Source organism: Theobroma cacao, chromosome 6 (genome assembly GCF_000208745.1).
Source record: "Theobroma cacao cultivar B97-61/B2 chromosome 6, Criollo_cocoa_genome_V2, whole genome shotgun sequence".
NCBI lineage: Eukaryota > Viridiplantae > Streptophyta > Magnoliopsida > Malvales > Malvaceae > Theobroma > Theobroma cacao.
The window spans coordinates 25,933,851-25,953,134 of record NC_030855.1 but is presented as its reverse complement, the minus strand read 5'-3'; the positions used below and the strand labels follow the sequence as shown (position 1 = coordinate 25,953,134).

Below are 19,284 nucleotides of genomic sequence, written 5' to 3'. Positions count from 1 at the left end.
CTGTAACATGTTTGGTCATACTAATTTGACAATTAATGATATTTAACACGTAATCTTATAATTTTAGAATAAACAAATATTATTCATTCATTAGCATCACATCACGATTCTATAAAAAAAAAATGTTGATATTTGTTTTAAATCAACACCAATAATGAAAAAAAAAAAAACCATAAATGGTACTAAGTTATTTATAGATATTTCTCAAAAGTTATAGATTGATAGGAGTAATCATTAACTCGTGGCCATGGATTGACACAGCTGAGCTGTAGGACGGTAAACAATACTTCAAATTACTCCATGTTTAATGCAACAAACACTAGACTGTTATTTCATATAATTTCTGTGGTTCTGAAACATAAACATGGTGAATGTAAACAAAGGTCCTAGTAGATAAATAGAGTTCAAGAAATGGAAATGTTACTGCTAGTAAGCAGTAGAAGCTAAACAATGTGATGTGAGATCAAATTGGAAGTCATGGTGGAGCAATCCCCTTCTTGACCAGCATATCGTAAACTCTATCAGTCTTGCTTGGATCCAGCTTGAACAGGCGATGAGCATCGGATTTCTTGGTAACATTGCCACTGAAGATCTCTTCCGAAATGATCTGTAGCATCCTTAAATACAGAGGTGGAGGTAAACGAATCTCACTGCACAGCCGCTTCTCCTGCCACAACCAGCATGTCAATCAACACAAATGGGCATCAGTTAAATGACTCCAACCAAATTACACTCAAGTATAAGAGTGCATGCAGATTGCAAGCAAACTCCTGCATCAAGGCTGAGGGTGTCAACAGCTACAAACAACAACCAATACTGTAACTTATGAATGCTATCGTTTAAAACACAGACGAAAATGTAGAAATTAAGAACAACACTCTTACAGCTTCAGACAGTAGTTGTGTTTCGCTAAATCCCATTATGTCCAAATCAGTAGCAAAGCTTGAAGAAGCCTGCGCTGTTGGTCTTGAATTTGAGTCCTTGGCTACAGACTCCGAAGCCATGAATGAGTTTGGGCCCCCCTGCCCACTTGGGTTAACGTGGACACCATCTTTTGCTCTATGAGAACTCTCTTCAGCTTCCCTTTTCCTCTTTAGTTCGAGATATCGATCTGCCTCAGCTGATGTACGACAACCAGCTGCTCGGGCTTCCTGTACATAATTATTTCCCGTGAACAGCAATCAATGAAAATATTATGAAGATTGCATATTTAAATGAGGTAGAAAGGAAGGAAGAAGAAAGTAGCCAAGCAAATCAGTGGGCCATAACACAGCAATACCAGGCATAAATCATACCTTGAGTTCTTCAATTCTTTTTAAAGTGCGGTGCTCAGAAACAATAGTCTGAAGCAAATCCTCATGTTCTTCCTTTGAAAGAAAGCGCATGAAGACATCATAACGTCGACACAGTGCCCTCTCCTCAGGAGTTAAGTCCTTTTCAAAAGGATTGGGATATAACAAATTTCGTTCTAGTATGAAATCCTTTCTACGCTTCCTCTCATCCAGCCTGACAGTAAATTTATTTCAGCCATGAGGTAAAGAACATCTTCCTATTAACTAATATGGAAAAAGTTTCTTTTTTTCCGAGAAATCTAAAAGGGAATCAATTAACAAATATATTGAGGCTACCTACCTCTTTGAATAGATACGCAACACTCGCAGCTTAATCTCACGCTCTTCCTCGGTGTCAGTGTCTTTAAATTCCATCTCAGCCAGTAACTGCTCAGCATCATTGTCATACTCTGGATCAAACTCTTGCCTTTTGGGGTTGTAACCACTCAACTCAACTAGACCATCATTTCCCAAAGAATTAGGCTTCTTTCCCTTTCTGTCCATTTGAGGATCTACAAGACAATAACAATCAGCTTACTTAGCACCAGGAGCAGTGTTTCAGAATGCACTCAGAGACAGTCGAAGACTCATTAGGATGACAACATTAAACTTTGATTTATTGGGTCATAAATGCAAAATTGGTCATCATGCCGGCCTGACCGTACCAGAAGTTCTTAGCATGCATGAAACTACAAATGGCTCAGTGGCACATAGGCTATACATTACTGGAATAATGATAGTAAATGGGAACTCAGAAAAAGTAAATGATATCAGACCTTCCATTTTAACATTGCCATCTTTAACCTGGGCCATGTTTGATGCCTTGTTAACAGCTGCTGGTGTTGTACTGCTGCTGCTAGAACGTACCCCAGACTCTACATCTAAAGTTTGCAGAAACAAGACAGAGAACACAAGGCTCATAATGATGAGATTAATTGTGTACACATTGTATAAATCACAACTACCTATGAATAAATGAAGAATCTTCCAGCAGGCAAAAAAAAAATGAATAAATCAAGGCTCACCTGCATTTAAGCCAGAGAGTAATCGGCCCGAAGGCCCACCTTCAACTCTGGGTATATTAATAAAATTCACATAAGAAATAGCAAAGGTGAACAAAGATGATACAAATAGAGAGGATAATGGTAGTCATACTTGACTCTTGAAGGAGAGAAAGGAGATTCTTCTTTCACTGTAAGCTCCCCAAGCATTGAAGACCCTGAGACATTCAAAGAAATTACTGATAAGAATTTGCATTAAGAAAAGGAATCAATCTATAATTACATAAAATTCTGTGACACGTGTAGCTTGCCTCGAACCATGTTCACTCTTTTTAGCTTGTCTAGAGATAAGAATTATTCTACCACATAAATACATGATAATTTCAAGCAAAAAGGAAAAGAACATATTGTTGAGGATTATAAAAAGGAAAATAACTGAAAATTGACACTAACCTTTCTTGTCCTCACCATGCCCTTTAGCCATTGCAAGAAGCTCTTTTCTATTTTTTCCAACAACATGAGACATGTCCTTTAGAGAAATAAATTTGTCAAAGCTTAATTATGTTCATTAAAAGGCACAACTACAACGAGAATTGACAGTTTTAAACTTTCATACCGGAAGAGGAAAGAATGGGGACTTCATATAAACATTATCATAGTGTTCAATGCACTTTTCCTTAGTCTTTGTCCCAACATGCTCAGCAACTTCTGCCCAGTTTCCAAGGCCATACATTTCAATTCCCTAGAATTAGGAAAATTAAAACAGAATCAAGATTGATTACCTTAATTATTCCACATATGAAATGAAATGCAGTACTGAACAAATCAAGAAGGATCAAACACAACTTTCGTCACTGTTTTAGCATTGAAGATGAAAATAGAAATACCTCTAGAAGCAATATTTCATCATCTGCATTCCAGTCAGGACAGATAAGAGGAAAAGATAAATTGTCCTGTTAATCAGGACTCTGTTGTCAGCACTGAATCATAACAAAACAGAAGATACAACAACAGGTATGTAATGCAGAATAAATAAGGAAGAAAAACTAAAATCATGAAATAGTAATTGCTTCAACACTGCTAAATGAATGTAAAAGATTTGGTTAACAGATTTTCTCCAGCATAGTAAAAAATTCCTCTAAAACCTATTCATTAACGACAAAATCAAGCAAATAACTTGACAACATAGTAAGTTATCAGGAAGGGAAAAAGATGTTTCCAGAAGGCTCTTACTAACCATGACCCGGTAAGGATGGTTGCTTTTGTGAGGTGTAACCTCGGCACCAACAGAAAAGCACTCTATACATAGGTCAAAATCAGGACACACAGCACACTTGATACGGATCTTTCCTGTGATATCTTTGTTGCAATAATTGCAGTGGTATAAAGCCCTTTTCCCATCATTTGTTCCTTGACCTAGCTCCAAACGGATATAAATGGAAAATAAAACGAAAAAAGGTCACAATAGCTTGTGAATGAACAACGACAATTACCTCTAAAGGCTTAATAGTAAAGAGTAAAAGAGTACTCTGAAGAACATAATTATTTTAGCTTCTTAATAAAGGGCCTATAATTTTTAAATAATCACAAAATCACCGGTAATATGCCCTCTATATAGCATCTTATAGTAATAATAAGCATCTAACCATTTATTAGAACTTTTAACCATGCAATATATGCATAGCCAAGCCACTTTGGGCAGAATTACAGGTCAATTCTTAGCAACTCTAGCCAGGTCTCAACTAAAGATAGAATATTGCAAAAAAGAATATCAACCAAGTGATATGAAGCATCAACTTTACTATGTCTCTGGTTGCACACTCTCCACATTCAGAGGGTCTTGTACCCACTTATGGTCCCACTAGGTCCTAGAAGGGATGATCTGGAAAGATTCCAATCATTTAGCAATTTATTTCCCTCATAAAATTGCCAGTGTTGTTTCTTGAAACAGCTACTGGACTTGTAGCCAAAGACTTCTATCATTGCACTGGAAAATGGCCCTTAACAGTCACCATGATAGCACTAGTATTAAATTTTCATCCACAGATAAAAACACAGATATGGTGGTTCATGAGCTAAACATCTCTTCAGGTTGTCATATTATTGCACCATAAAAAAATCCTTCTACTGCAAAATTCACTCTGAGAGGGGCTGCTTTTTGAAACTACATAATGGTGGAAAAGTACCTGAAGATGAAGATTCTAAATTTTCTCCAGCAGATGCATTCTTTTTTCTCCTTGATCTGCGTTATAAGAAAATGGGTATTTAAATGAAGCATGCCAAAAAGAGATATGTAAAACACTCATTAACCGACTATATCACAATAAGAAACATAAAGAAACAGATGCTGCTAATCCAAGTAACCATTAATTGTTACACAATCACAGGGGAAAAATGTTGAAAGCTGTCAAAACGAGAGCAACACAACAGATCTCCGTCCTTTGTAATCATAAACATTCATTACCATAATAAAGGAGATTAGATTCTGAGTATTTAGGATTCCCCATAAGAAAGAAACCTTATAGTTAATGAAACAATCCTTTATAATTAAATGGCAGATGAGATTAATCAAATCTATCAACACCAACTGGAGGAGACAAGAGAAAAATCAATTCATAACAGCAATTCTACATACGAGACTGTCGTAGTAAATAAACACATGATCATTATTCCTAATCATAGCCTCTGTTCACATTATCACTTTATTCTCAAATTATTTGTAGCAACGAATTCCATGAGTTGAATTTCCATCTTGCAACGTATTTGTGCAGCTAAGAAAACATCTTAAGCAGCCCCTTGTGCCTTTTTCCAACTCAAAAATGAACCAACTAAAAATGTAACAGTTCAAACTCAAACCAACATGTCAAATTTCTGAAAAGTAATCTTAGCCCTTCACCATGCAAAGCTCAAATGCAGATAATTTTGAAACGATTATACAATTCAAGACAATGATTCTTCAAAAAGAAAGATGGGAAAAGAAGGCAAACCTCTGGGTGGGGTCCTCATCAGCAGAGTGAAAATTCCCGCGAGAACGACCCATTAGAAGTTGAGCGAGCTCCCGTTTACCTGTATAATTAAGTGTTTCGGTTTTGCTTACTAGCAACAAAAAGCAGAGCCTGGTATTTATACAGCAAGACTGAACCCTAGTTTCTCAGGAAAGTGTAAAACTTTGACGAGGAAATTTGGTAAGTAAAACAACCTTACAAAAAAGGGTGATGGAATTTGATTGGGTTTTGCTCAAATTCATAAATTCTTTCAGATTTTTTGAATCTTTTATCAGGATTCGGAATTGAATGAGTTGAGTTTGTTTCTATCTGTACAACATAGTCTACTAATTCACTGGCAGCTGATTTACATACTGCCAGACAGCATTTTATGCCGTCAACAGACTCATATCTACAAAAAACAGAAACAGCTGAGTTTCGCCTGTTCTCCCTTTTTAGTGTTCTGTCTGGTTCTTATAGCTCTTAACTATGGGAGCTAGGATTAAAAGGCAAGTGTTTTTGTTTAGGAAAGAAACAGCGACAGATTTCTTTCCATTCCCCTTCCCCGGCCCCTTCTCTCTCTTGGGTCCACTTACTCTGTTAACTCAAACAAATTTTTAAATTTTACTTTATAGTTAAATAATTTTTTCAATCATAACGAAAAATTGATACTACTATTAAACAAAATAAATTATTTTATAATTTTATAATTTTACTTTAATTAAACAAAAACAATTTAATTGTACCAAATCCAACTATTTAATAAAAGTTCCTAGTGAAAATCGTATGATCAAAACCTTCATCTTTTGTGGTTTAATCACACTTGTTCATCATTGTTTAAAAAGAATAATACACAATTCATTCAAATGAAAGAAAACAAACATACTCTTTTCTTTCTTTATCTTTGATATTTCTCAAAATAAATTCATTTTTCTTTTTTAAACACTTAATACTCTTACCTTTTATATTATAAATTTATTTTTCATGAGTTTTTCTGTTCACTTTTTCATATTAAGAATCATTAAACATATAGATTATTAAAAAAAATCAAATTTTAATATAAATTACATTGAAACCAAAACTTTTTTTATTCATGAAAATCAAACAAAGACAATAAAAAAAATAAAAAAGAATTATACATAACTTTAAAAGTGTCATTAATTATTGGTTAAAGCTTTAAACAATCTTTAATTTTTATCTCTTTTTAAGTGTTGCCTTCTAATTTAGTGCCAATAAAATGATTTTCTAAAGTAGACATATATATATAAAGAGAAAGAAATATATATATATGTTTATGTGTGCGTACCTACAGTGTTTCTCCTCCTAGGAGGTGCAGCTGATGATCCTGCTGCTTTGGCCACGGGAGGCTTCTCGTTGATCGCAGGCCCTGATATCAGCACTGCGGTCTCCGAAACCTCATTGTTGACATCAACCCCTTGGATTGATATCTCCATAGCAACCAAGGTTGGTGCTGCAGCCATCGACCCTTGATCACCATCATCATCACTTAACTTCGGAGTGGATTTCATTTCTGCAGGCTCCTCGCTTGCAGATGAAGATGGTGGCATTCCTGGAGGTGTAGACATAATCTTTAGAGTGAGAGGATGAAGTGTTTTTTCTCAAGAGTGTATGTGCATGTGATGATGCAGCACTTGCTGGAAGAAGAACAAGTGAAGCAAGAAGAAGACTGTAAGGGAAGAGAGGATGAGAATTTAGACAATGAGAGTTTTGTGCATGAACAAAACTATTTATATCACTTGAATTTGGTTGGGGGGTCAATGGAGCAAGACAATGTAATAAAATTTCTTCGGTGTCTTACCATCTAATTACAGATTTACTTGAAGTTTCTATAAAAGTATAATCTAACGACCGTTATCACAGAATTTTGTTTTCATTCATATGTTACGATCGTTAATGTATATATTAACAGCGTTTTAACGATTGTTGAACTACCTGACATATAATATGTTATCAAAAGTAAAAATGAAAAGAGTGTAGATTCATTACTATAAATGCATAATCTATACCTTTTTTATATCATTTAATTTGAAATTATCTCCATTTTTTTTCATTGTCCAGCTCTTCATGCTATTGAACTTGTATTTGATCGTGGAAGGGATTGGAGGGATGGATGAAACCTAGTATGAAAGTAAAACAAATCATTCAAATGATATATGTGTATATATATATATATATATGCAATGTTATATTCTAATATAATAAAAAAACGGTCCACATGTTCTTGACCACAAAGTCAAAGCAAAAGCAAAGGTGTAACTCTATGACTCTAATTACGAGCCAGTTTCGGACTCAAACTTAACTTCAAGACCCATGACATGTTGTTTCTCCTACAGAGATAGAGGGCCCGACAAAGTCCAATAATGAAAAATGAAAAAAGGGGATAAATAAATAAAAAAACACTTAACAGAGAAGATGGAAGCGGCCCTGCTTGAAATTTCGTTTTCCATATTGATTAATTTGTTCGTGTTGGCTCTTGGCTTGTGGCCCAAGCAGCTTCCTTTCATTCGTCAATGTTGAATCCTTTAGACCATACAAGGAGTCCTCCATCGTCATTCCAAACGTCATCGTTCTCTCGACTCTTTCCACACCTTGGTCTCATTGCATTACTTTATTTGTTTCGTCTCATTTCCAAGCAGTTTCTTGTCATTTCATCCAATCGATAATGTATGGAGCTCCAGCTAATATATATAATCCTTGCAGTATCGTTACTCTCCTCACGGCAGTTTATTGCTAACTAATTAAGATCAACAGTCTCAGCCAAGCACCGTCTCTCAAAGTTACTCTAAGTCAATGGCAGCATGCATCGACAATCCGAAAGGTGAACCTGCCAACAAGTGGTGTCGCTTAAGATCCAGCGAACGCCTAGCCTGTTGTTCCCTTTGCAGGTTTGCCAAAGTATGCGGACCAAGTTTCTCAAATCTTGTTTCATGCAGAGCAATCAACTGGGTTAGCGTGAAAATTCCGGATACAACAGTCTGTCCCTGTGACGAGGACGAGGACGAGGACGATCTGTGGGTGAAAATTAGGGAGGAAGCTCAATCTGATGCAAAACAGGAGCCTATCTTGTTGAATTATTATTATTCTTTGGTACTGTCACACAGTTCTCTGGAAATTGCGTTGGCGAACCACCTGGCGATGAAACTGAGCAATTCGACTCTTTCCAGGGATGCAGTTTTCAAGGTTTTCTTGGAAGCTTTTGCTCAGGATCACGAGATCAAGAGAGCCATCAGTGATGATACAAAGGCTACAAGACAGCGTGACCCTGCTTGCATCAGTTATGTCCACTGCTTCCTACACTTCAAGGGGTTCCAAGCTTGCCAAGCTCATAGAGCGGCACACAAACTGTGGTCGCAGGGTAGGCTAAGCTTGGCGCTGCTAATACAGAGTCGGGTTTCCGAGGTTTTTGCAGTAGACATCCACCCAGCGGCGAAGATTGGACGGGGAATAGTACTCGATCATGCCACCGGAATTGTGATCGGAGAAACGGCAGTGATCGGGGACCATGTCACCATTCTTCACAATGTCACATTAGGTGGTACAGGAAAAGTTTTGGGAGACAGGCATCCCAAAATCGGTAATGGAGCCCTGATAGGAGCGGGAACCAAAATTCTGGGCAATATCAGAGTCGGAGAAGGGGCTAAAATCGGTGCAGGTTCACTAGTTCTAAAGGAGGTGCCACCACATAGTACAGCAGTAGGAAATCCTGCTAGAGTACTTACCACCCCGACCGCTCAGGCAAACAGAGAACACTCACACCAGTGAAATGTCTGGTTACTCCTGATTTGATTTACTATACCTTTCTAGTACTAGTAGAATTTTGTTTCCACTCATTCATATGTTCCCCATTCCTCTGTAAAATTTCCCCAAGGCAATTTTATGTCAATAAGCATTTTGCCAATCAACTAAAATATAATAGACAAGCCTTTTTGTCTTAATTAATAAGCCTAATTAGTAATTTCATACATAATTTAAATTGGACAATACTTTTTATTACAACTCCAATAGATAGGAACAAGGTCTTGCTATAATAAATGTAATTATCGTTGTTTAAACTAGTGCTATTATTATTTCAATGATATAAATATTGTGTTTGAAATTCATTTATGGAGAAGATTTAAATTTTGTTTACATTAGATCAAATGATTAAATCGGGAAAGACAAGACAAAGCATAGAAATTGAAATTTTTGACTTATTTTCAATTAATCATTCTCTTTTTATCTTTAAATATTTGTTTAGATCAAAATCTGAGATTAAAATGAGATAAAAATGCAAAAATCAACGTTAAGTTAAGGCCAAAAATTTAAAACAAGGCAGAGGAGTTCCATAAAGGCCATGCCCGCGCCTATCACGCCAATCAAGAATTTGAATTCAGACAGCGCCACGCAGCCCACGTCAGCACTTGCCTTCATTACAGATCAAAATTCAAAAATTCTCTGACAAAAATCTTCTTCCTTTCCTGAGTCCTTACAACCTTGGAACTTACCAGTTTCAACCAAACAAAACACTTCCGCAATCTCAACAGAGCAAAGGCAGCCGAGTTGCTGTTCGTGTTGGTGTAAATGGCCACGCGCTACAAGTCGTACGATGCACGCTCCTCCACCTCCTCTCATTTCTCTGATCCCTCGTCGTCTATGGAGCTCAACAAGTCCTCTTCTCGGAGGCCAGAAGCCTCTTCCTCCTCGTCTTCCTCTCGAGCTCTCGTGAAATCAAAGCCATTGGATGTAGGTCCGGGCAGCCGCAGCAAAACCAAGGCTGACAACAATCTGACGAGCATGGTGAAGAGATTTATGGACAAGAAATCCACGAACAAGACGATTGGGCAGGGGCAGCTGGTCATTCCGTCCGATGTCCTGGCTGAGGATCTCAAGAAGGCTGAAAGGAAGGGAGCTGCTTTCACAGCGTTGCAGAGGAAGCTGTTCGGAAAAGGGTCTGCCGACAAAAAGGAGGTGAAGGCCTTGACAGAGGTTAAAGGGAATACCAGGACGTTGGCCATGGTTTTGAGAAGTGAGAGGGAGCTCTTGAGTGCCAACAAAGATCAGGAGATGGAGATTGCTGAGCTCAAACTTCTGCTCCAAGACAAGAACAGAGAGGTGATGATCGGCCCTTGCGCCCCTGACTTTGCGTTAGTTTATTAATTAATTACCTTTAGGAAATGAAAAATCTGCCAGGTTGAATTCTAGGCAATGACGCCATTGTTTTTGAACGCCTGAGATGTTCATATAGACGGTATTTGCAGGTTGAGAAGCTCAAAGATTTGTGCTTGAAGCAGAGAGAAGAAATTAAGTCATTGAAGAGTGCAATACTGTTCCCAGATGTCATGAATTCTCAACTTCAAGAAATTGTAGAGAAGCAAGGTTCGGAGCTGACACAAGCCAAACAGCTAATCCCAACTCTCCAAAGACAGGTCACTTCTCTCACAGGACAGCTCCAATGCCTTGCACAGGATCTTGCTCAGGTAATCCTCACAAACAAACACTGCATTCAAATTATGGACATATGTTTAAAATTAATGATTATTATTATAAAATTTTGTTCAAAAGGATGGATTTCTGCTAAGACTTTCCTTGAAATAAAAGTCTTAACCTTCTATGTAAGAGAATGCAATGAATTTGGTATTATCTGCTTGCTTAACTTGCTTGATGTATGGAATAAAATTTACTAAGCAATAACTATCATAATCCATATCAAGTAAGAACCATTACAAGGATTCCTAATGTTAACATACAATTGAACAGGTGAAGGCAGATAAGTATTCTGCCAGGGCATTTCACCAGCGGCATGGCAGCTCTCCCAGGACACCCAGATATGATCGAGAAGAGCCTTCTGATTCTTTGGTAAGAATTTAGATACGATATCATACTGTTAGTGCCTATCCTGTCACTAGTACAAGGACCGGTTTCATTCTTAAGTTGCTATCCGCTGAAACTGAGTTTATTTTCTTTTTCATTCTAGTCTTGATAGCTTGGAAAATAGGAAAGCCATGTGACCCAAGGAGGTCATTACTCTTGACTTCAGTGCTTCTACTGGTACTAATATATTGAACAACATTTTCAGGAATTCAGTTCTGCCGATGCGACAACTCCTGGTAGTCCAGATGACTTGTTCCTCGAAGATTTAAATCCCTGTTTAACACCTTATTATACCAAGACAAAGTCCAAGGTATACAAACAATCTTAGAACTTTTAATGATGTTCATCTCCATTAGTAGTTAGTGCTTTTACAGGAGGCATCCCCTACATGAGTAATAGTTGCTTGAATGAACATCTTGTAGGAATTCGATGAGATAGGCTTTAACTCACCACATAATGAATCCTTATCCAAGAACAATAAACAAACGTTCACTGAGCTCGGATTCAGTTCTCGCAGCAAGAAGTTGTCCAAGAGTTCAGATTGCTACCAGGATTCCAATAGAGGAAGCTCCATGGCCCGGACCAATCGCAGATCAGATGAAAGTACAGGCTCATACCGAAAGCAAATGCATCATAAACCTTTCTAATTGCATGGTAGCAAGTCAGTTGAGCATTCATTTCATCTCGTTTACAATTTTTCACCTTTCCCTTTTCCCCTTTACCCCTCCTTTTTGTCGGATTATGGATCATAGTTTTGGTTTGAGTCAAAATTGTTAGCCCCAGGTGTATATGGAATGCTTGAAGCGCATCAATAAGGGAAGATATTTGTCAAGTTAATCCATGTTCAGGATGCGCTATGGTTCTGGGGCTACAATGTAATGTCAATGAAATGTTGTCGTAGTGTAATTTTCGTTTCAAAATTTATAGAATAAACTGTTTTATCAAGCATTCAAAGTTCAAACTATTGCAGCTCCTACGTATGATCTGAGTTGTAAAGATAGAATAGAAAACCTTGTAAGCCTTCAGGAATACAAGAGATGAGAAAACCATACAAGAAGTTGAGGCCAGAATTTATTAAAAGCAAGCAAGATGTCTTAACATCAGTTTCTACGACATTGTTTTACTTTGCCAAATTAACAACTCATTACATGATTTAAGGACCTCCCCCATCCTATTCTTCATCAGCTCCTCAAGCCATGCCTTTGCCTTTGCTAGTAGCAATTCTGATTATCTGAAAAAGAGCTGCCAAAAAGAAAAAAAATGATCACTTCCTCAAGCAAAATGTGTAACTAAATGGTATCCGGCACGAAAATCCCAAACAGATCAATCTTCTGCCGCAGAAACCTTTTTGCAGAGCAATGAAGAATGCAAAGAGCAAAAACAAGCAATGACATGAAGAGTTGCTATCAAAATACTGTGCTAGTATGAAGCAAAGGCAGAAACAGAGCATACATGATCCAACTACCACAAAGACAAAAAAACCCAGCAGAATTGGGCCGACGGGGTAGCCATATGCTTTCTTGGTTGAACTTTCTACGGATCCCCTCCTTGAGATGTTCTTCTGAAACCTTGCAACCCTCCTTTCCGCAACGCGTTTTGAGGTAGTCTGTCCAATGCAATGTCACAAATCATTCATTTTCAAAGGCCACGATATTTCCAAGGTTTCCTTGATAAAAGATTTTGGTGTGCATTATGCAACAGAACATTTAATGGGATCAACAAAGACAGATTAGATTAGAAGCAGGAAAACTCAACATGCAGTGGGATCAATCACGAATACCGTCTCATGAATTCGTGTTGATAATAATAATCGAAGGAAAAAAAGAATAAAAAAACACTGTTTCGCAAGGAAAAGAGAGAGAGAACAAATACAAGGCAATTCCAACCGAGAACAGAAGATATTTGATCAGTTCAATATCGTTGTCATGAAAACAACAGAAGATAAATGAAGACAAAAACCTGAAACTCACCATTTCTAGATGTTGTTCTGCGTTGGTTGAAGCAGCGAGGTTTGTGTCAGACAGAGAGAAGAAAGAAGAAGAGGGGGCTGACAGCCGTCGTTTTATAGGGAAAACGTGGGACTGCTGTCCCTGCTTTTCTATACGTACGTGGTTACAAGGGAGCGTGGGACGGTTACTGCCCCGACTCTTTGAATACAAGTTTTGGTGAGTAGCATTGCCAATAAATGAATGAATTTTTTCCTTTTTCTTCCTCTTTCCTTCCATTTATGAAGATTTCTTTTAAAGAAAAAAAAATCAGTGGTTGGACGCTTGCTTTTCCATTTTTGTTCTTTTAGCAGAACAGATTTTTCTAACCTATGCCTCCCCTTAACCTTTTTAGCATAATAAGCTCATAATTCCTTGGCAATTCAAGGCCTCAAGTTATTCTGACTGATAAAGCAGCTCGTCCTGCTATTTTGGTTACCTGCCAAGCTGCTTGCTCGAGGAGTTAACGTGCAAATCTTTAGAGACCCACAGTTCAACGATCTTCATAAATGATAAGATACATATACAGTATCAATCTCAACCCAATTAAAGCAAAGACATGAATTTTGTCACTTTCCTTCATTAAGTAAGAATCCTTACATGTGAATAACATTGTAGCGGTAGAGGCAGCCCCCAAACCTGATTGATTATACAGAAAACAAGAATAGCATGTTTTGAATTGAATAAAAGAAGAAACATGTACATATCAAAGGGGACTTCATTTGGACCAAAAAAAAAATAAACCGAGGCTACTATCAAGGGGGAAAAAAGGAAAGTAAGAGCATAAATTAATTCTTTCTTTTTGGTCTAACTAATGTCTAGTACTGAGCATTTACATAAGATAACTATGTGATGATAAAACAATTTTCTTCAAAACAAATTCTCTCTTTACTCTATCAAAATTGGCCTCCCTGCAAATGCAATTTTCAGAGGAGCAAAAGACCGGCAGCAACGTGCCACGGCTGAGAACATGAAACTCATGGAGAGACAACAAAAGGAAGTTCCCATGTTGGACAGGTCCAGATGCTAGAGAGTCTTTACCAATTGTGCAACTGTGCTGTGATACTTTTTACAACAGGGTGGTATCCTGTGTGCATGTGCCTTTTAGCTTTTTCTGAACCGGGGTGCTCAAGCCACTCATCATACAGGCGTTTCACCAGAGGGTTCTTAAAAGGATCAGCTTCCAAAATCTAGAAGGCATACAGAAGAATCAATTAAAGCAGAACTCTTAAAGAATTCAAATAGATTTTTAAAAAGGGAGCTTGAGTGTATATGCATGCAAACATTAGGCTTCATGTAGCATTTGAAATCAGTTCACTTTTAGCAGTAAAGCATTGCAAACATAGTTCATGCTTCAATTGTTGTTGTAATGAAATATTTAGCTTGATGAATTATCAGATTTACTAAGTGCTATTAGGAATGGAATTGACCATTTAATCCGCAACAAACATTCAAATCAAGGTGAACCATGGAGAGTCCATTACTCTACCAAATACAAATGTACCAATGCTAATACAGCAACTAAGGTTGAGGAACAATACAAACCCAAAATTAGAAGAATACCAAATTAAGTGCATAAAACCTAAATACAGTTGAATCCAACCAATTGTAAATGTAAGGTTGACCACATGGTTTATCACAGGATGAATATCACAAATCAGTAATATGCTCAAGGAAGATGATGACATGTACATAAATACTAATGGTATAGGCACTACTTGATTCAAAGAACCAACAGCTCAAAATTACAGAATTTCCTCTGAGACAAAAAAAAAATTGCTTAATACAGCTTAACATTATAAATGGGTGTTTCCAAATGATGACACAAATCATTCTTGAGAATAAATGTATTACTCAAGACAGAAACTCACATTTTCCATGTAAATGGCTTCCAATGATTTGATTAAATCCTTTGGAGATTGTCCTGGCTTTGGCTTGATTTGACCTCCACCATTCAAACAACCTACATATATTAACCATACCTAACTGTTATGCCTAACCTGGATTTCCATTATCTTATAATAAGTTACAACTGAATGTATCAAAACCAATTCAATATCCAAAATAAAAGGAAACAAGGAACAAAAACCTGAAGGACATGCCATGACCTCCACATATTGATAATCACATTTCCGTGTTTTAACTTTCCTGACGATGTTTTGCAGGTTTTGGAAGCCATAACATAGGGCAAATTTCAGCACAGTTCTACCCTCCACCTACATTGTAGCTTGTCAGGATATTAAAGTAGAAGAACAACGTGGCGATGAAGTTGCTGCCATGAATTTTTTCAACCATATGTGTTAAATAATAAATAAAGCCATGATTTAATTCATCAAGAATGCAGCCCTTATAAACTGAGATCACAGAACGGGCCCTCTTCAGGTTCAAGTACATGTTTTATTTATGTTCGAACTTCTTTAATGCTAACAAAATACTATCAAATTAAAAAGCACAACTTACTTCTAGAGTCAATTCTCGGAAATCAGGATTTCTTATAATTCTGAAGTCCAGTAGGCCATCAATTTCTCTTCCAAAGAGAACTTTTGCAGCATATCGGAAAACAGTTTCCGCATAACCTCCAGAGCCTCCAGAGACCCCATAAAGATGTCCTTCATCATCCACATTTGTCAACCTGTAGAACGATAGCAATATTTTTCATTTGTAGGGTTTAGGGTTGCTTTAAGGAGGATTATTGTGGTGCTTACATTCTATCTAGAGGCGACTCTTCCAACGCTTTAAAATCAACCTCTTTCAACTGCAAAAATTAACCAACTAAATTTTCTTTTAAAAAAAAGCCATCAAATAAACAATGTAAAACTGTTACATTAGAATGCACATAGAAATTAAAATAAAGTGAAACCCTGACTTCACCTGTATCAAATCTAAAAGTTCTCCAGATGTCAAGACTGAGTCAACCTCTGTGATACAAACACCTTCATTTGCATGGCTTCCATCATCAGATCCCACCTGAGAAACAAAGTCCTCCCTGGCAGCCTCAAGCTTCTTGTCATAACATGGCATCACAGTTACATGGTAAACCTCCTCCGGCCTATCAAGTAAAATGAATAATATACATTCAAGCATTAAGGATAATATATAGTTTTGGCATTCTCCATTTCCTTCAATATTTGAATAGTTTAAAGATATAAAGCTAGAAGCTTTCATAAGATCCCAAGTGGAGATTGGCCCTGCTGATGTCACCCTATAGATGAAAACCTACTTTTTAATTGCACTTAAATAGAGGAAAAAAAGAAAAAACAGGGTGGAGATAGGCTCTATAACCAACAATTGTCAAAAGATAGCAATTCTAACAATCCTTTGCTCATTCTCATTATTTTGGAGGTATAATAAAGGCTATGAAAAGGACTTCATCATACACATACATACAAACAAACACTACACATTTATATTCCATTTTCCTTCTGATATGTGTGTGTGTGTGTGTTGTGTGCAGTATGATCAAATTTCTGTTCCCTTTCTAGTTTCTTTTCTGGCATTAGAAGGATGGGAAGCTTAGTAGCGGTAAACAGTATGTTGTAATTCAGTCGTAACCACTGAACTTAACAAGATACTATAAGTTTTCTTAAAGAATGAAACTTTCAAAGAATTGCTACTCATGCAATTCATCTGAAATTTAAAAGCCAAATAGCAATTACCAGAATAGATTACAAGTGTTAGGTTGCCTCTCCTAGCAGAAATGTTCATTCATAGCACAATCATGACCAAAACGAAGCTCAAGTTAGATGTGTAAAACATCAAACAGACAGTACCTGAAACCCATTGTTTGACATATATGATGCTTAACAGTAGCTCCCATTGATTGCTGAGGACTCTTCACTGAGGATATGTATGGCAAGATATAGGATCCAAGTTGTTTTTCAGCATAGCATATCCAACCTACAATTAGAGAAAGATGCACAGAAACAACACTTTTGGTCACAAGAATACTATATATTATTATGTCATACCTGCGATAGTCATCTTTTCCATACATAATGCACATTCGTGTGCATTAGAATGTTGGGGTTTTAGGGAGAGAATGATGCTATTAAATGATTGCCAAACTTTTCAGGCAGATCTATACCTGGACATGATGAGGAGAGCATTGGAAGTGAGGATTTAGTTTTCGCGTCATCAGCTGCTTGGCTTTGTTTATATCGACTAATGAACTCATTACAAGTTTCAATCAGTGCTAAGTCTCTACTACAACTAGTGTCAAATACAGCCTTTACTCCCAAGGACTTTAAAAAAGTTGTGAGTTTCTTGAAAACCTGAATATAAGAAAAGACCTTCCATAATTAGAAGCATGCACTAATGACTTAAATAACATTTAGGTGACCTTTCTTGCACTTCGATAGAAATGAAAACACAAAAACTATAAATAATTCATAGATGTGGGGAATCTTTTGGGTTGTGGCAGATTTAATCAAAAGGAATTACAAGTTTGAGAGGGGTGTGAAAACTTGTGTGGTAAGAGAAAATTGATTGATTTAACCCTCTCTGGCTTTTGTTTCTTTAACAGAAGAGCATGTCAGGGAGTAGAAATGCCACTATCAAAGCCCTTGGATACTTGGTTATACACTTTTCTTTTTTGGTTTAACAGGCGGCAGCACATGAAAGTAGATGATGCATTAGATTTTTATTAATCACATGCTCTAAAAGGATTGGACTTGTACTTGGTTTGGCACCCACTTGGTGCACTTCAATGATTGGTTTCCTCACCTATGAGCAGCAAAACCGAAAGGGGCATTTTTCTCTCACCAAGCAATGAATATAGTGGGCCACCATATGTACCCAAAAGGAAAAAATCAAGAAGAAAATGGGAGGGATACAGTTTCTGATGTTTTCATACCTGTAGTGGAGTGATGCCAAAGTGAGCTGCAAGCGAGGCCCTTGACTGAGGAGAGAGGGATACAATAACAGCCTTCCCTTTATTAATATTGGAAAGGAATTCATCTAAGCTTTGCTTCTCAAGCATTACAGTCTCTGCTGAGGTTATGCAGCCGCTGCACCATCGCAAAAAAAATTTACAAAGATGTCTTTGATGTAAGTAACAATAGATAAAAACTTGCAGCACTTATCAAGAAAACAATTGGAAAGTCATAAATTAGGCACTCAACAACCATTTTTTGTTTTATCTCATTTTAGTAGCTCCTATTCATCTATTATTTCTGATTGTAATTGGCACGAACTAGAAGTAGCCTTAAAATATACACAAAAGTTCCATCCAATGCAAAACATAAGCAATTTAGAAGACAAGAATCATGAGTGAAAAACAGAGGAAAATATTACCTGCATGCCAAGCAGTCCTTAAGTGAAATTTTTACTGGTTCAGCTTGCTGACTCTTAACAGTTGAAACCCTCACCTTCACCAAAGTAATTCAAAAAAAGTAAAAATTAATCAAAGCAAATAAATTTATGTATTCTCTTCTACAGTTAAGTAATATGATAATTAGTAGAACAAAGCTTCTGTGCGGCAGCTAAAACTAATATCAAAATACCAAATTACAAACCAAAAACTAATTCTTGCATCTAATTTCGCATCAAATTTAGCAAAAGTCCTAAACAAAAGATTGATAATTGAGGAAAGAAAACGAAGTAAAGCCAAAAGTACAAGTACCTGAGGCTCAGGCTTGTTAGGGGTTGCTTTGAGTCCTTTAAGAGAAACAACGCAGGCTTGAGACGGAGCTATGAAATCGCTGAGATCTCCGATTCTGAGAGTCGGCGAAAACTTCTCCGACATCGCTTAATTTCTTAGCTCTTATACACAAACCGCCTAAATTCAATCCCCCAAAATCGATACCTGATGCTGCGAGCTTATTCGCAAATCAATAGTTTTATAATAAAATTAAGGATTTTTATTAAGAAATTAATAAAAACTTTAGGTTTTCTACGGAGCTTGAAAGAGAACAGTAGTTTTGGAATCGTTTGGTAGGTCAAAGGCGGTGACTTTACCCGGGGGAGGGAGGGAGTGAGGGGTCGAGCAAAGGCGTGTCTGTTTGGGAGTTTTTGATTCTGTGAATCACCAGAGGTTGTTTTACGTGTTCAGTAGCCAACAAGATTCGAGCTTTGTGTGGAAAGATGAAAGTCAAAGTTATTAATGTGGTAAGAT

General features: G+C 37.1%; 5 protein-coding genes across 7 annotated transcripts; 2 read left to right on the top strand and 3 right to left on the bottom strand.

The window, feature by feature from the left end:
* LOC18597313 (transcriptional adapter ADA2b) lies at window positions 229-5,909 on the bottom strand. 2 transcript variants are annotated; one of them, XM_007026258.2, is made up of 13 exons: window positions 5,320-5,909; window positions 4,519-4,574; window positions 3,570-3,748; window positions 3,220-3,285; window positions 2,949-3,074; window positions 2,786-2,861; window positions 2,487-2,550; window positions 2,357-2,403; window positions 2,108-2,212; window positions 1,633-1,843; window positions 1,296-1,506; window positions 885-1,151; window positions 229-667 (listed from the first exon to the last, which is right to left on the bottom strand). In XM_007026258.2, exons 1-13 carry the CDS (start codon window positions 5,370-5,372, stop codon window positions 476-478), a joined length of 1,653 nt encoding a protein of 550 aa, XP_007026320.2. In that variant the 5' UTR covers window positions 5,373-5,909; the 3' UTR covers window positions 229-475. The 2 variants fall into 2 exon arrangements, with proteins under 2 accessions (XP_007026320.2, XP_007026321.2); XM_007026259.2 differs by lacking the exon at window positions 229-667 and adding an exon at window positions 674-797.
* LOC18597312 (serine acetyltransferase 1, chloroplastic) lies at window positions 7,968-9,272 on the top strand. Its single transcript, XM_007026257.2, has one exon. The coding sequence runs from the start codon at window positions 8,128-8,130 to the stop codon at window positions 9,097-9,099; it is 972 nt and encodes a 323-aa protein (XP_007026319.2). The 5' UTR covers window positions 7,968-8,127; the 3' UTR covers window positions 9,100-9,272.
* On the top strand, window positions 9,706-12,135 carry LOC18597311. The gene is made up of 5 exons (XM_007026255.2): window positions 9,706-10,428; window positions 10,575-10,793; window positions 11,074-11,172; window positions 11,393-11,497; window positions 11,610-12,135. Exons 1-5 carry the CDS (start codon window positions 9,898-9,900, stop codon window positions 11,832-11,834), a joined length of 1,179 nt encoding a protein of 392 aa, XP_007026317.2. The 5' UTR covers window positions 9,706-9,897; the 3' UTR covers window positions 11,835-12,135.
* On the bottom strand, window positions 12,226-13,427 carry LOC108662381. Its single transcript, XM_018122616.1, has 3 exons — window positions 13,158-13,427; window positions 12,640-12,793; window positions 12,226-12,429 (listed from the first exon to the last, which is right to left on the bottom strand). Exons 1-3 carry the CDS (start codon window positions 13,410-13,412, stop codon window positions 12,377-12,379), a joined length of 462 nt encoding a protein of 153 aa, XP_017978105.1. The 5' UTR covers window positions 13,413-13,427; the 3' UTR covers window positions 12,226-12,376.
* LOC18597310 (protein NAR1) lies at window positions 13,719-19,182 on the bottom strand. 2 transcript variants are annotated; one of them, XM_018123867.1, is made up of 11 exons: window positions 18,793-19,180; window positions 18,465-18,538; window positions 18,025-18,178; window positions 17,257-17,443; window positions 16,943-17,069; window positions 16,044-16,221; window positions 15,878-15,927; window positions 15,633-15,804; window positions 15,262-15,388; window positions 15,044-15,135; window positions 13,719-14,362 (listed from the first exon to the last, which is right to left on the bottom strand). In XM_018123867.1, exons 1-11 carry the CDS (start codon window positions 18,913-18,915, stop codon window positions 14,210-14,212), a joined length of 1,437 nt encoding a protein of 478 aa, XP_017979356.1. In that variant the 5' UTR covers window positions 18,916-19,180; the 3' UTR covers window positions 13,719-14,209. The 2 variants fall into 2 exon arrangements, with proteins under 2 accessions (XP_017979356.1, XP_017979357.1); XM_018123868.1 differs by lacking the exon at window positions 13,719-14,362 and adding an exon at window positions 14,629-14,929 and having other exon boundaries at window positions 18,793-19,182.